The sequence below is a fragment of the Macrobrachium rosenbergii genome, chromosome 50 (assembly GCF_040412425.1).
Source record: "Macrobrachium rosenbergii isolate ZJJX-2024 chromosome 50, ASM4041242v1, whole genome shotgun sequence".
NCBI lineage: Eukaryota > Metazoa > Arthropoda > Malacostraca > Decapoda > Palaemonidae > Macrobrachium > Macrobrachium rosenbergii.
In genome coordinates, this window is record NC_089790.1 from 37,184,207 (window position 1) to 37,201,706 (window position 17,500).

The following is a 17,500-nucleotide window of genomic DNA, read 5'->3' on the forward strand; positions in this document are numbered from 1 at the left end:
TGGCTGATTTCACCTAATACAGTCGAGTAGAGAACCACTGGGACTCCCACTGTAGATAATCAACCGATGTACAGTTTTCTTTCGAGTAAAAGTATAAATCTGGAAATGCAATATGATGAATGTTTCATTAAAATCTGTACATAAAGTAAATGTGGAGCCCGTCAGGGCTATTCGGCGCGCGCAATCAATGCAGTTTTCAAGGTCACAAGAAATGGGCAGAGGAGTTCAAAATAAGTTCAAGAAAATGTAGGAAGAATCGAGATTGCACATTAGATAAAACAACCACACTCTAACTTTGCTGTGATGCAGTGGGAATCACCCTTACGAGGCAGCATTCCACGACTGCGTCATGCACCCATTCCTCCTCCTCTGGCTGGTACTGGATGAATCATTCTGCTTTCGCTTTCACAGCACGTCATGAATCGATTGCACCAGGGGCAGCTCAACGTGCGCGACTGGAAGGTGCTTTACAACGTAAGTACGACTTCTCTCTCGCTCAGTCATGTTCCCGTCGTGGCATTCTGCGGCCGTGGCGCGTCCTCTCTTGCTACGCGTCTTCGCACCAGAAATAAATGCGATAAATAAAGAAATAAAATAATATTTATTTATATATTTGTAGGTCAAAACGGTGCAACAATGCGATTTGTTTAGGTCAATTTGGTAACGATATCAAGGGTTGTGTTGTTTGGTTTATTCAAAGGTTAAAATGGCGCAACAATATTGAGACTTGTGTCTTTTTTTTTTTTAAGTGAAAATAGAATGACAACATCGAGGGTCACGTTCTCTGGTTTATTTATGAGTCCAAATTGCGTAACGACGCCAAAGACCGTGATAGAGGGGTTGACTTTAGGTCAAAACTACTTCGTTAACATTTAGATCGAGGGCCGCGATGATTCTTTTATTTGTTGATCAATCTTACGCCACATTTGGAAGGATATGCAACTCCTTTTGTTAATCAGTAAATGTTAACAGAAAATTTAACTGAGGTTTCATCACTCAACACACTCATATAGCTTACAGAATATATACTAGCATATAAAGTCCTTTAACATGAAGAAAGTATGTATGTCGATATCTGCAGTGTAACTGGGAAAAATAATTTACCTGTTTGTGAAGATAAGGCAACCTACAGGATTTATTTCATGCATTTGCTAACGTTTTATAACTTCTGGAAGTTTAGATATTTGTACATTATATATTAAGCAACGTTTATTTTATGTATTGGTAAATTCTTGTAACCCTTAGAAGCTTTCAGGTCTGCTTAAACGTAAGCATATTTTTAAGATTGCGTTTCCTTAAGAAGTATATATACCCATTGTCTCATCACGTGTTATGTTAAAATAGATTTCAGTTAAGTTTTTGAATGCAATTCTCTGTCACCTGCAAACGAAACACATACTAGCGCCATCTGTTGGCATGACGTCATCGCGGGATTCTAAATAAAGTCAACAAAGAAAATAGCAGAGCTTACTTCGCATGAGACATTAAGCCAGAATGATCCTCGCTTACCGACTGGTTAGGTTTCAAACTGAAAGTAAGAAATATTCAGAAGACAAAGCTGCGTAAGGTATTTTTGAAAGTTTACTTTGAATTACCATACTGGATTCCTATGATCACTTGTAAAGCCTTGGACCTTTTTTGTTTTTCAGTTCGGGAACTTTTCATTTGACAGCATGGCTTCCCTTCTTGATTCGCAAGACTTGTACTATAAACCCTTTTTTAGCATTCACCATCCTTTTACTATAAACCTTATTTAGTATTCAGTCCTTTTGTTGTACATCTGCATAGATTTTTTTATTATCTTATTACTAAACTCTAACAAAAACCAAAGACTACAGTACGAGCACATATAAAATAAGGTCAAAATTCTACATGAAATTTTCAGTTTAATGTTTATTGTATTAATGTGCAGTGGTCTTCCTTGTTAAAACGATCATTATCGGAAGGGGAAGTGCAGTTTTGTGAAGAATGCCAAGTCATTTCTGAGACTGAACTGTTGCATTAGGCGCTGATATTATTTTCTTCACTTCCAATATGAATCTTATAACGATCCATATCTATTCCCCTTTACAGTCTCTCTTCAACGCCATCCTCATAGGTGAACTGTGCCAGGACCAGGATAAAGATATTCCAGTTTTCAAGCAGGTAAGAAAGAAATATTATTCCATCATTTTGCTGGGCAATTTCGGGGAGTTTTCAGGCGTTTCGAAACACTTCTGGTCCTCTGCCTGTCACAACAGAACACTCATAAAAGGAAAGATATATTACTAATAAAAACAAATGGACTCCAATGAGTAATTCTATAATACAGTGTTGATAACGCAATTATTGTGGTTTAAATGGATATCATTATCGTTCAATAATACTAAGTGATACTTAAGTCTGGGTTTCTCTGAGGCAAAGGGCAGTAGCAACTACTATAAAGTAATTACAGTTTGAGCGTTGCCATAGCATTATGTCCACAAGAGAAAGTATGTAAGGGCGGAAAGTTCACACATCTGATCCGTTTACATACTGTACATGTTGCATGTGTTCTGAAAACCTTAAAGCCAAAATTAGTGGTAAAATGAAGAAACTCTTCTTGCATGTAAGGTAAGGAGAGTCAAGTTCAGCGTCATAACAACTACCCTGTCTTGGTTGTGACTGTTTGCTGAAGCGTCATGGGAAAGACAGATTCTGCGATTTTTTTCACAAATGCTGAAAATATGAAGTTACTTTAGTACAAGCTTACGTACGATGCAAAAGAGTTTCTCAGCCGAGTGAAAATGGAACGTCAATTTATAATTACAGTCAAGTGAAAATGAAAGCCTATGGGAGAGTAGCAGAGGGGCAGACCCAGTTACAAGTTTAGTTGTAATCCAGTCATAGATTTTCAAGATCAGAGATATTTTTGTTTGGTATCCCTACGTACTTTGAATAGCTCAAAAGGTAAAAATGTAACTGTTTCAACTTTCAACGGGATGGGAAAAAGGACAGTGTCCCGTCATAAAGATCAGCAGATACGTAGACAAAAATATGCAAATAAAGAGAAGTCAGTTTTAGAACAAATTGTTTTTCGTTCGTTCCCAGACCAGCGAGTGCGTGGCAGAGGGGCTGTACCACGCATGTTTTCTCATCCAGCGCATCTTGGACATTGAGCAGTCGGAAAGAGAAGCCAGATTTGTAGTCAGACCAGGAGTCGATACAGAACTGGATGAAAGTAAGTTGACAGACTCCTCTTTAAAATTTTCCAGTTCTACATAAATATGAATCCAGGTAAAAAAAAAAAAGTCACAGAAAAAAAAGTCACACTAATCTTTCCTAGATAGTGACCCCCATGGGTTTTAACCCGGTACGTATCCACCTTTGCGGCGTGTTTAGTAAAAGCTTTTGGGGATTACTGTTAAAACAAACAAAAGACTGTAAATATCGTAAAGATAATGACCCCCAAGAAATACTGTGAAATTTCCCATGGCTGTATTATTACCAGCCATCATAAATTAACGTGACTTTCTTCTGTGACTTTTGTTCCTAGTCAAAATTGTGACTTTTTTCCTGTGACTTTTTTACCGGTCACCCATGAATATACCCGACTGCAATGACATCAGTCTATGCTAGGGTAACTTACAAGTCATTCAGTTAGGTAATACATCACTTGTGCGATTACATATTGCAGAATGCCAGTTTTCGTGCTCACGTGTTTTACACGATGGACTCAAAGTTATTAAGATGAGAAAACATGTTTGCCATAATTTTTACATGCAACTAAATCTTACACCACGGGGCTATCAGGCTATTGCCCCCGTATGACGGTCTCCCGCAGCATTTGGGATGAATTTCCGTTTCAAGGTCAACTTTCGCATTTTCCTTTACCAGTTGTTTGTTTTCAATTATTAAAATGACGTATATTTTCTGTTTATTTTTATCTATTGCTATTGATTAGATGCTTTATTTATTTTTATTCGCTATATTTTCTTCCATTGCCTTTCATCTTCATCTCTGCTCTTTTTTACCTTCCTTAAATATGGGCTTTCTATTATGCTGAAGTTTGGTAGTCAGATTCATGGCCTTCGTGGTTATTTCATAAAAAAAGTAGGTGTACAATAATAATAATAATCATCATCATCATAATCATAATCTTCATTATCTTTTTCTTTCCTGACTTCCGAGTTTCGTCCTAACTATGAACAATAAATAAGTTCTGTCTTGTGCATTTTTCAAGTCTGTGACAAAGACAGCCACTAGTCAAAGAAGACAACGTTTGACACCCCAGTTAGATGCAATTTATAAATCTTTTCGAAATGTAGTAATGAATCAATGAAACCTCACCAGGATTGCCAACCTTTCCTCTTCGACAGAGAAGCGCCGATTCAGCGGATTAGGCGAACTCATGCAGCGGGTCGCCGAAATAGAGTTGGCACGCCTTCCCCAGGAAGTCGAATCTTGCAGTATCATTTACCTGCCCCACGTGGGCTACCTCTTGGCGTTCCCTCCTTCACCTGAGCTTAATGAGATCCTACCTGCACGCGATTACAACTTACCTGGACTTGAGTTTATGTTTCCGGACAGCGGACCTGATACTCTACAAAAGTTTCACCTGCTGTGGTAAGTCACAAGCATTACTGGAATTATGTGGGGCCGACGTTTTGACATGAAGGTGGATAGACCCTGTTTTGTTTTAAGTCAGGCATACACACACACACACGAGTGTATACTGCTCGGCTAAGTTTTTTTTCTCCGAAAGTGAGTCCCAAATCAATAGGTGAAGTTTGAAAAAACCACAAATTGGAGAACAAATACATTTGAAAAATCCACATACAGTTCCGGGGCGTCATGCTCCCTCTTCAGTGTGGAGACACCAAAGAAGGCGCATGACGCTCCGCCACTGTAAGTGCATATTTTAAATATTCTGTTCTCCAGTTTGTGTTTTTCCAAGTTTCAAAGTTCGATAACATCTGTTAATAGCAACAGCTGAAGTCACTTAATCATCAACATAGATAGGTTAAACTAATTCCCAGGCAACATAGATAGAAACCACATAGGTGATGGTGTATGAGGAAGTTGAAGCGCCACTTCTTTTCAGAGATCCCCGTAGGAGGTAGTGCCGTCAGTGCACCTCATGCGGTGCACTGTAGCCATTACTTGAGGTTCTCGTCTTTCTTCCATCTTACTTTCCACCCTCTCCGAACAATCGATTCATAGTGCAACTGCGAGGTTTTCCTCCCGTTAACACCCTTCAAACCTTTTGCTGCCAATTTCCATTTCAGCGCTGAATGACCTCATAGGTCCCAGTGCCTGGCCTTTGGCCTAAATTCTACATTCAGTTCAATTTAATTCTTTGCAGAGATGGATCGCGAGCTGGGGGACATCCAGGTGGACATCGCCAACCACGAAACTCGAATCATGATGAGGCTGGTGGAGTCGCTCACCCGGCAAGCGCAGACCTTCACGTCTCTCGTGGGCAACATACTCATGCTGGACTGGTATGTTGCTCGTTTGAGAATGGTTCTTCATTTTGCATGAGGTGATTAAAGATTCACGTTCAAGTTTAGTGCCCTCTGTTAGCAAGACAGTAACTCCTGTGGTACCCACAAAAGGAGACTTCGTCAGGGAACTTATTCATAAAGTTTGTGATGTTCAAGTTACTTGTTAAAGTTACTATTATTAAGGCAGTTTACACACATCACTGTCTAAGCAATCCCTGAAGATATAGAAATATTGTTTTATTTCTTTTTTGACTGCCTGTTTCGTGTTGGTGTTCAATTTATATATATATAATTATATGTATATATATGCAATATTTATATTTATATATGTATATATTGTTACATGGGTCATTCGGCTGATGAGTTTAATTATTAATTACTGTGATTTATATAGCCTTGCTTTACCTGAGACCCACGTAATCCTATCAATTAAGGCTAAAAGTTACCAAAAAAGACAGATAATTAACTTAATTAGATTTGGTCGCCAGTTGAAACTAGGTTACTGAATATATTGATTTATTCTGAACACATGAATTAAATAAACCACATTGCTCAACCATCTAGTTCAACAAAAAAAGTGAATGAAATAAACAATCTTACGGGAGCTAATAACAGCTCTAACTTTGCCCCATTTCGGACACGTGATATTTCAGCATACGTTAGGGGATGATGCAACAGCTGAGAAAACTCTTGTGATGCTATTGTAAGCAATCCTAAGTGCCGGAATCGAGTATATTATTACTAATCCTTCCCCAAACAAGGTTATGACCAGGTTCCAAGGCATGCCCGATTCTGGAAGAGATGTATCCAGATAACACGTGAATTCCAGGACCTCTCACTTATCATTAATTGACTGCAAGGGATGTATCTTAAATCCAAGATATTACATTAACATCATGGAGGACAATTTATGCAATCTCACTAAACAACAATAATTGTACTTCATATAACTGACCTCATAAATGGGATATGGTTTTTCTAGGATTTCCTTATTCAGTGACTGTTTAAGAGAGAAACTTGATACAGGAAATAAGGGGGAGGTCTAAAGGGAGGACCTGGGAGTAATTGCCATCTTCAGACGCACCTTAGAATAGATAATGCAGTGATCAGTTGCATCAGAAGCCCTGGTCCATTGAAAAAGGGCAATTTCCCCTGCTGTTCCACAAGAGGGGTAAAGAACAAAGGGAGAAGGCTGAGAGAGAGAAAGACTGTGCTTGTGCTCTCACCCCAGGGTAATGGACTCCTGAGCTAGGTCAAAGTGCATGGGTGTTTGCTTGTAAGACTCCTCCCACTTAATGGCCTGCAGGTAGCCTGAAAAATGACAAAAAACTCGCCAGTACGAGGGTCATAGCAAAGTGAGCTTAAGGTATACCCTAACTAAAGGTGGCCCAAGTAAAACCTACCCTGTTGAATAGGTCCCTAAACTAAACTTCAAATCTGTCGACGACGGTTGGTGTTTTGAAACACAACAGCCAGGTCTCTGGCTTCCCTCCCTCAACTGCTTTACACAGAGAAAGCTTTTTTGTGTTTTCTTTTCTTTGTTTTTTGGTTATATTTCTACTAAATCAAGGAAGAGAGGTCGAACAGTATAATATTTGTATATATATATATTTGTATATGTATAACTGAATCACGAAAATATGGAACGTGATAAATATATAAATAAAGATAAAATCCACGAAGGAAACGGAAACACTGGAGTGCTGCGAGGCCTTTCGACACTAGTCCTTTACTTAGCAGACTGAAGAAATTTAAAAGTATGTTTACAAAGAAAGCTCATATAAATGACAGATGGTGATTATAAAGGAACCATATGTACCTGGAATCCACCACAATTGAAGAATTAGTAGAACTGCCAAAACAGGATTAAATATTTAAGAGGTTTTTACAAAGGATTAGGATCAACCGTTCAGGAGCAGGGACAGGACAATTAAAAGATTATACAGGTTCGTTACTGACCACCTAAAATTTATTTTTTTTTTTAGTACAACACAATAATTCTCTTTTTTGTAAACAATAACTTTTGCAAGATGAACATTTTTACAAATAAAATTTTTTTTTTATTATATTAAACATACGGATATATAGAAAATATATATCAAGTGGCTACCTTGTAATTAAGTCAGTGATTTTATCTTTTAGGTCATTCTTGAACATTTTTCTAATATTTCTTCAGTCTGCTAAGTAAAGGACTAGTGTCGAAAGGCCTCGCAGCACTCCAGTGTTTCCGTTTCCTTCGTGGTATTTTATATTTATATATATATATATATATTTGTATATATATATATATATATATATGTATATATATATATATATATATATATATATATATATATATATATATATACATACACACACACATATATATATATATATATATATATATATATATATATATATATATATATATATATATATATATATATATAATTCAGTGTACAATCTCTCAATAGAACAGTTTGAGTTGAAGATAAATGTTGTTTCAGTGTTAATGAATTACTGATCAGCTATTTTATTCTTCTGTCGGATTTCCTTTCTTTCTTCACTCATGTTGAAAGGAAAGCCTAAACCTTCGGGGTTGAGAACAGCACAGACTTTTAATGGCTTCAGCCACGTCCTAGTCTTTACCAACGAGTGATGAGGCAAACAACTGTCAATGTTGTAAAATTGAACCAGCCTTATGTAAGCACGAGTAGGCAAAGATCATTCTCCTAAAGAAGAAATAACTCATGTACTTAAAATGAAAAGAAGAAAGGCAAGTGATATGAGAATCTGCTTTGCTGAATCTATGGTGCCCACCAGTGAAATGGAGAATGAGTTCTGACGACCTGGTGAAATACCAGGAAAGAGAAGGAAAATATCAATGCCAAAAAAAAGCAAAAACTTGGGGAGGAATCTAAGTCTACCTCATGAAGACAGTTTAAGAAGTAGACAGTCATAGTTTATAGTGCCGTATGCATTAAGAGAGAATCTGATTAAGCAAGCATATTGATTTTTTTTTTTTTATAAAATTGGGGAAAATGAGTATCTCATAACCAGAAAAAGACTTCTAGGTGCTTTAAATCCTTCGACTGAAGCAGAAGTTCTCAGAACGCCCATGGCGATGAGTTTCCTTTAAAACAAGCGTGTCTTGGAACTGCAAAACTCCGCTGATGCTCAGAAATCCAAAACTCAAAGTTATATTCCTATCTCTTCACATAACCTAATCATTTGTTTGCAGTCACGAGGCCACCTTTGGTGAAATATTCATAAAAATCTACGGATTACATTTTGCTAAATCCGGCCGACATGGGCCAAACTGAATCAAATATACAGTAATACCGTTATAGCTGAGGTAATAGAACCACGTGTGAAATGTGTAATGGTAAGCCCCATAGAGCTCTCCACTTAATCCCTGTGGCTTTACTAGTTAATTCATCCCCAAAAGATCCTTGTCCTCAAAAGCGGATCTTTCCTAGATAGTGAACCCCAAGGGTTTTAACCCTTTGTGGCGTGTTTAGTACAAGCCCGTTGGGGATTACCGTAGAAACATAAACAAAAGACTGTAAATATCATAAAGACAATACCCCGAAATATTAGCCTAGATAACGACCCCAGAACTTTGCTAGGGGTCACTATCTAGGAAAGATCCCCAAAAGCTACTCTCCTACCACTCCCGAAATCTTAACATATTTCCTGTCATGAGGCCCAACTCCTTAACAGGATCTGGCAACGTTTGGCCAATAATGGTTTTCTAAGCAGCCAAGCAGAAGTGTTCATCCCCAGGAAAACGGGAAAATTCAAGATCCAAACCACCACTATTCATGAAAAACAAGTATTTTCAATATGTGATCGAATTGAATCGAAGAGAATGTATGTTATTCAAAAAACCACCCCAGCTCTTAAGATGTCTACAGTATACAAATGAAGGTTCTGTAAATATGAAGGTGCTCCACTCCAACAGTATCGTGAAAATCACAACTGGCTGCTGCCTGGAACTCAGCTGATTGCCCGGACCAAAAGCATCACCGTCATACCGAGGTTTAATTGACTTCTTTTATAGCAGGAACTGTGTCAGTACACAAAACCCAGACATTAATGTACAATTTAAAGAAGCACGATTTTCTTCTACGCTTAAATCTTCAAAGAACAACAAAGAGAGGGAGATGACTGATCCAAAGAAGAATAACAAGGTTAGATTATGTCAATAAAACTTAGCAACGAACAGTAATGAATACAACAGGTATACCACCCGATCTAAGACAGGGGATGAGAGAAAGATAGGTGCACACCAGAACGACAGATCGACTTGAACCATCTGCCAATTTGGAAAGCGACACATTTTAACTACTTTTCGCTCGCAAACTGTAGAAGCAACCATTTGTAAACTTGCAAATTTCTCATTGATATTGACCAGAACTTGACTTAAATAGCTGAATGTCCAAATATGTTGTTCTGCCATTCAATAACTTCGTCAGAGTTGGAGGTCTCGAGGTCTTTACATCTGACACATTGTTACTAAAGGGGTTCAACTTTCCATTTGATGAACCATGGTGGTTATTACAATTACATATTACTATTATTTTCCAGGTTGAAATCGCATCTAGAATGCCATTTAAAAACTGAACAAAGGAACTTAAACTCAAGATCATGGATACAACTAAAAATGTTGTCAGTTGTCCCAGTTTACGTCTGTATGTTTCAAGAAGGTGAAAACAGTACCTTTATCATATCGGTTTTGAGGAGATTAATTTTGCATCGTAAAAAGTTGCTAGTGTCCAGTACGCTAAACACAAAAGGTCCGTGTGTTATTGCATTTTTCTCTAGTATTTTCAAAACGTGTTTAGCATTATCAGTAACAACTCGCTGTGAGTTTATTTTATGACCTTACAATCACAAGAGTTGTGCACAGTCTACAAATTCTACAAATCGTAGTACTGTTAAAAAAAAAAAGGATTGCAAATGACTCTCGGGTCTTAATAATATACAGTAGTTTCTTATTTTCCCCAGCTTTGTCTTCATGTATGTTGATTATTCAAGCAGCTAAAACCTCCTAAAACCACATAGCTGAAACCAGAACTCAGCACTGGCTGTGGAACAATTGTACAATGAAAGCAATGGCTTGTCTAAATTGTATATCATTTCAAGCACTTTCACATATCGAGCAATAATAAACACTAATACATTAACAGTAACCTTTTGGTTGTTAGGATGAGGAATGAAGAATGGACAAAGCTATACAATCTGTTCCGTATGATTATTCAAACACTCGGATAAATTTCGGTAACTTCCATTGCATGCAGACATTTGATTATTTGGTGCTATTTTGGCTTGTTATCTATGCGTCACCTACTCCGAGGCGCTAGTACTAAACATGGCGGAAGCTTCTTGGGACTCCATATTTAATACTAGCCCCTTGGGGATCAAAGTATTACACGAGTATACACCCATTTCTATATGGTGTGGCCGACAAATTATATTAATAAACGATATCTTCGTGCGGCCGTCTACTTTACAGTTACCATACGGTGTTTAGTACTAGCACCTTGGAGTAGGTGACGCATTGATAACAAGCCAAAGTAGCTACGTTTATTTATTTGATTTATTCTCAGGAATGATTCTCATACTGATTGATTACTTATACTGAAGATCTAAAAGTTGGGCTTCGAGCGAATAGGGCCGACTCCGACACAGATTCAAACACTGGTCTCGAACTCGGAAGTGATAGGACTCGACCTCAGCACTGAAGATGAAGCAGAAACAGCTTTACACTTCAATATAATCTGTCTACCCCGTAGGGGGCTAGTGCCGTCAGTGCACCTCATACGGTGTACTGTAAGCATTACTTAGGGTTCTTTGCAGCGTCCCTGTTGCCCCTAGCTGCAACCCATTTCATTCCTTTTACTGTACCTCAGTTCATATTCTCTTTTTTTCCTCTTACTTTCCACTCTCTCCTAACGACTATTTCCGAGTGCAACTGCGAGGTTTTCCTCCTGTTACACCTTTCAAACTTTCCTACCTTCAATTTCCCTTTCGGTGCTGAATGACCTAACAGGTCCCAGTGCTTGGCCATTGGCCAAAATTCTATATTCTATTCTATAATCTGTCTAGACTGAGCAAGTAACACTAACCATCGCTCCTGCTGTAACCTTTGCAGTTTACTGGCCTTCGCTACTGTGTCCCGCGAGTTCGGATGGGTGAAGCCTGAGCTGACTACCGACCCTGTCCTGGAGATGACGGAAGCTCGTCACCCTCTGTATGAGCTTTGCACTCCCACCTTCGTCGCCAACCCCATCAGGAGCTGCCCCCCTAACCGGTGCGTTACACTGATTACTGGCCCCAATGCAAGCGGAAAGACTGTTTACCTCAAGCAGGTAAGACATCGTGGAAAATGTACTGTGCATCACAATAATACCCATGACATTAATATAATAATTTTCAATAGGATAAAGAGATTACATAGCAGTTGTACTCAGTGTATGACGAGAAAAGTTTCTCTAACGACTGGACTATCTGTGGGCTACAGCCATTATTAGTATTTCTGAAAATAGGGAAGCTAATGTAGGAACATTATTATTATTAAAATAGTTTAACCAGACCACTGAGCTGACCCTCAGCTCTCATAGGGCTGGCCCGAAGGATTAGGATAGATTACCTTACAAGGAATGACTCTGTCCTCGAATGGGGAACTCACAAGTGGAATCGTGCTGCTTCTTATGATGGGACAGGCCAGTTTTGAAACTAAACAGTTATTATATTGGCGAGTAAGTGCAATTAAATATTTGACTAACTGAACATGTGTATGTGCGTGCATTCACTTACACACACTTATATACATACATACGTCCATACATGCACGCGCACACACATATATGTATGTATATATTATATATGTATATACATATATATATATATATATATATATATATATATATATATATATATATATATATATATATATATATATATATATATATATATATATAATAGTAACGAACCCTGTTTCTGTGTGGCCGTCAGGTTCTTTAAAAATAAGATTTTAAGTATTGGGGACTAGGAGAGGTCTGAAGGACTGTGACAATCTCAAGGAGAAGGGTGCCAAAGAAAATACTCAAATTACCTTAAACCTTAATTTATTATCATTATCTACTATATTACAAAAATGTACAAGTGAGCCCAGATTCAGACAGCACAGCAAAACATCAAAAATAATAATCGATAACTTCAAATAGCACAACAAAATGGCTCGATAACCTTTAAATAACAAAAATTCCCAGCAGCAGTAAAACAGTCAATAATCATAGGCAAACATAACATTGCACAATAATAACCCTTAAATAAAAAAAATTCAAAGCAGCAGTAAAACAGTCAATAATAATAGATATACATAACATTACACAATAATAACATGAGCCACACTTGCTTCACCAACAATAATAATCATAAATAACCAGGATTCATACTCACTCAAACACATAATAACCTTGTCATATATTAATGACAACCATAACCATCAAATATTCATGATCATAATAATAACCTTGTCATATATTAATGACAACCATAAGAATTGCAAAAGATCCACTCTTGAGATGCACGGAGAGACAGACACTTTAAGAACCACGAGGACGACTTTCGAACACTTCCATGCCGACCACAGCTTCTCAGCTGCCACAGAAGAACACCTGAAAAAACTGGGGACTACACACGAGTCTCCCACTCCTCTTCAGGAACAAAATCCTCAGGAGCCACTCCTCTTTGGGAACAAAATCTTCAGGAGCCACTCCTCTTTGGGAACAAAATCCTCAGGAGCCACCCTCTTTGGGAAATCAGGAACAAAATCCTCAGGAGCCACCTCAGGAGCCACTCCTCTTTGGGAACAAAATCCTCAGGAGCCACCATCGCACACTTCCATGCCGATACCATCTCCTTGGGAACTAGGTCAAGGTCCTCCTCTGCTGTCCATAGAAAACCATCGCTGGCTGCTGTGCAAAACCATCATTGGCAAACAACCTCTGCTGCTACTGCTATTACCAACCACAAGGTGATACTTGAAAACCACCGCTGCTGTGTTCTCCTTTGAAAACTAGACGATGTGCTGCCTGAAATTTGACTGCCTTCAAAAAAAAAAAAAAAGACGAACGACACCTCGCCCCCCCCAAACACAAAATACCGGAGAACAGGTGAACAATTCAAACAATGTAGTTTGAAAACAAAACAAACCATCAGAAAACCTGACAATATATATAAATATATATATATATATATATATATATATATATATATATATATATATATATATATATATATATATATATATATAATGTTTCTTATTTGTTATTTAAAGGTAAGGAAGAAGAGAAAACAAAGCAGAAGTATACATAGAAACTTTAAAAACAAGACAATGAAAAGTCAGATTAGGAAAAAAAAGCTATTCAGCACAATTGTACAAATACAGAAAGAGGTACATGACACAAATGCAGGAATGAAAACGTCAAAGTTACCACGAAAAATGTGGTCCCAGACTTCAGACTAGGTTTTCTGAGAGGCTCTTAGCCAGTACCCCTTCCTCAATACCAACAACTTTGTCGTCTTCCTACAAGTGTAATGGAAAGGAGTCGTCAAGGTAACAAACATGGATTATAATGGAATGTCAAAACCGTAAAGAACTGAGAGGATACAACTATCCATCCATTGTGATATTTGCCATGATGGCATTCGACCAGAGTAGCAGCCACATGAAGAGACCATATATATATATATATATATATATATATATATATATATATATATATATATATATATATATATATATATATATATATATATATATATATATATACACACACACACACACACACCATAGTGAGTGTGGTCATCACCATATCAAATATTGTCATTCTCATCCATGTACAGCAGGCGGGGGGATTGTGACCACAGATTGCTAGGCTCAAACTGACTCTGTCGTAGTACACTCCTCCATTCATAAGTTTAAGACAGAGAGAAACGAGTGGGCGGGGGTTCTTTCCTAACTCTTTAACTAAGCCAAGGACAGGTGTTCGGATATCTATAACGAATGTTGAGGAAATTGAAAAACTTCAGAAGTAAATTGCCTTAATCAATAAATTCTGTTACTTCATGGTAATGCCCAAAATTACCGGGAGTCTAAAACATGCTGTGCCAAAATGTCAAGAAGATACAGCTGATATATGAAAATATATTCAAGAAAACATATGTGACAACAGGCTTGAAATGCTTAGTAGCTTAGTGTGAATACTATAATAAAAACAAAGCAATGGAGCTGTAGTATCTCCGTCATCATTCAGCCACTACAACGAGAGCATAGATATAGTGCCAGACTAAGGAGCTACATTGCTGCAAGATTTATCTGACCTTAACATTGAGGATGTGACAATGGGATGTGCATCAACACTATGAATACATTAGCTCGATATGACAGATTACTTTGAAAGATATATCATCTCTCTCTAATTTGAACTACTTTACAAGACAAGATTCACAACTTTAGTCAAACCACCCCGAAGATGTCCACAGAAGTTCAAGTTGTTAAGCAGAAATGTGAGCTCATCCCTATGGTCCACTGTCTGATACAGAGAAAGCCAAAAGAGTCATAATGCTAATCTTTTGGATTGGTGATGGAGACTTGGAGATATACAACACAGTCACTCTCACTTAAGAAACTAGAAGCCTTTACTAGGCCACAGAATAATTGGCTTGATGCCAGATTTAAGCTGATACATGGCACAGGATGACATGCTGCCGTTTGTTACCATGACGAGACTGCTCTTTGAAGATGGTTGATACAGGAGAGCAGCCAGAGGAAACACTGAGAGACACCTTAGTGTTTGGCCTCAACTCTGATCAACTTCATGTATATGCCATCAGGCTTGGTACTGCCCTTATTCCCAAGAGGTATGTAATCTTACCTTAACACAGTGGTTCTCACAATTTTTTAGTCCATGCACCCTTCCAACATATGTCATCCCCCCGCCCCACCCCTTTCCAAGATTGTCTGCTTCAATTAAAATTGGTTAAGTTAAGTATATCTTAGTTTAACCAGACCACTGAGCTGATTAACAGCTCTCCTAGGGCTGGCCCGAAGGATTAGATTTATTTTTACATGGCTAAGAACCAACTGGTTACCTAGCAACGGGACCTACAGCTTATTGTGGAATCCGAACCACATTATGACGAGAAATTAATTTCTATCACCAGAAATAAATTCCTCTAATTCTTCACTGGCGGCTCGGAGAGTCGAACGCTGGCCAACAGCGTGCCAGTCAAAAGCTCTACCCACCCCTCCAAAGAAGAACTGATTAAATTGGTAAAAGTAGTAAGTGTTGATAGTGTATTCACACAGCTACAACACTGACATACCTGAATTTTGCATAGTATTTGATGCTAGAGAATATGTCATCAGGTCTCACAGTGCAAAAGTCTGCACAGTACTAATCTATACAACTAGTGCAATAATAAATAAAAAACTACCACAAGTTACAGCCTGAAGAACATGAAAGTTTATGATTCATAAACAAATAAGTCTGCCCTCACTCTTATTCCACTCATCTCCTCGTATTAAGGATTCTTTCCAATCAAAAACCCATGCAAAAGATGTAATGAAATAGGATTTGATAAAATTTTTTATCAGATTATTTACACGTACTTTAGTATCTTACATAAGACACAATTTATTTTTAGTATTCTTTAAAAGAAAACTATTGTTCCTGCTTTGTCTGTCAGTCTGCCCTCAGATCTTAAAAACTCCTGAGGCTAGAGGGCTGCAAATTGGTATGTTGATCATCCACCCTCCAGTCATCAAACATATATTGCAGCCCTCTAGTCTCAGTAGTTTTTATTTTATTTAAGGTTAAAACAATTTAGGACAGGCCATCACTGGGCCATGGTTAAAGTTTCATGGGCCGCGACTCATACAGCATTATACCGAGACCACTGAAAGATGGATCTATTTTCGGTGGCCTTGATTATACGATGTACAGAAAACTCAATTGCACCGGGAGAAACTTCGGCGCATTTTTTACCTGTTGTTATGTTATATTGACCTAACACCCCTCATTATTCTTCATTATTCAACTATGATATATACTAATTTTGAAATCCCTGAGCAAAGGTCGGTGTGCTGGTCATCTTGGCACAGATCGGATGTTTCGTGCCTGCAGCCCGAGCTCGCCTTAAACCTATGGATGCTATCATGACAATCACTCAAGCCACACCCTCCGTTACCTCAACTCTGTCAGCTTTCATGTCGGAATTATCAAGGGTAAGTGTCAGGTTAGTTAGGTGCCAAAATTTTTCGTAATATTCTGCCTTTCAGTAATAATTTTTATTTTCAGTTTTTCCAGGTAGGTTTGCATAATTGTGTTTTCTCCACCACTGAAACATTATAATTAGGTTTTATTTCGTAGGTGTGTCGAATTTAGCGACTGCAGCTGACTGTGTAAGTACTTGGTTCACTCATCGCAACTTTCTCAATATTAATGTTAAGCCAATTTGAAACACTGATAGAATCCTTTATGTAAATTTTCTAGTTGCACACTACATTTTGATTTGTGTGCTCTTGTCAGTAAAATCAGAGTGTTTGTTTATTTTTTATGCATTTTAAGTTAAAATATGCAACACCAATTATTATGTAAGTGCTCAGGCGAATACAAAGCAAAGTAAGGTATTTATAGGTAAATTTGATAAATTACAAAAAGGTTGTTTTTGTTTATGCTATTAATGCTTCCTGCGGATTTTCATTCACAAGATTTCTTAAACAGTGGTTTTGTAGAGATAGGTATACATGCATGCGAGTAAGTAGTCTGAAATAACTCTTCAAGAAACTGTAATGAATTTAAATGGTCAACCTAGCTGAACTTTCTTTATTTTTGCTTCATCATTGATATTTCCTAACAATATATATATATATATATATATATATATATATATATATATATATATATATATATATATATATATATATATATAAATTTTCACGAGCGCAACTGTGGTGTGTGAGGGATGGCTCTAAACTATGC

At 37.6% G+C, this 17,500-nt stretch overlaps 1 protein-coding gene across 1 annotated transcript in view; it reads left to right on the top strand.

The window, feature by feature from the left end:
* The window catches only part of LOC136832840 (mutS protein homolog 5-like), a 99,382-nt gene that overhangs the window by 61,155 nt on the left and 20,727 nt on the right, over nucleotides 1–17,500 (top strand). The window contains exons 13-19 of the mRNA XM_067094495.1: nucleotides 412–474; nucleotides 2,074–2,145; nucleotides 3,070–3,199; nucleotides 4,338–4,584; nucleotides 5,324–5,462; nucleotides 11,602–11,818; nucleotides 16,594–16,743. Of these exons, the coding sequence (XP_066950596.1) occupies nucleotides 412–474; nucleotides 2,074–2,145; nucleotides 3,070–3,199; nucleotides 4,338–4,584; nucleotide 5,324 (513 nt within the window). The 3' untranslated portion in view covers nucleotides 5,325–5,462; nucleotides 11,602–11,818; nucleotides 16,594–16,743. The remainder of the gene's footprint in view (nucleotides 1–411; nucleotides 475–2,073; nucleotides 2,146–3,069; nucleotides 3,200–4,337; nucleotides 4,585–5,323; nucleotides 5,463–11,601; nucleotides 11,819–16,593; nucleotides 16,744–17,500) is intronic.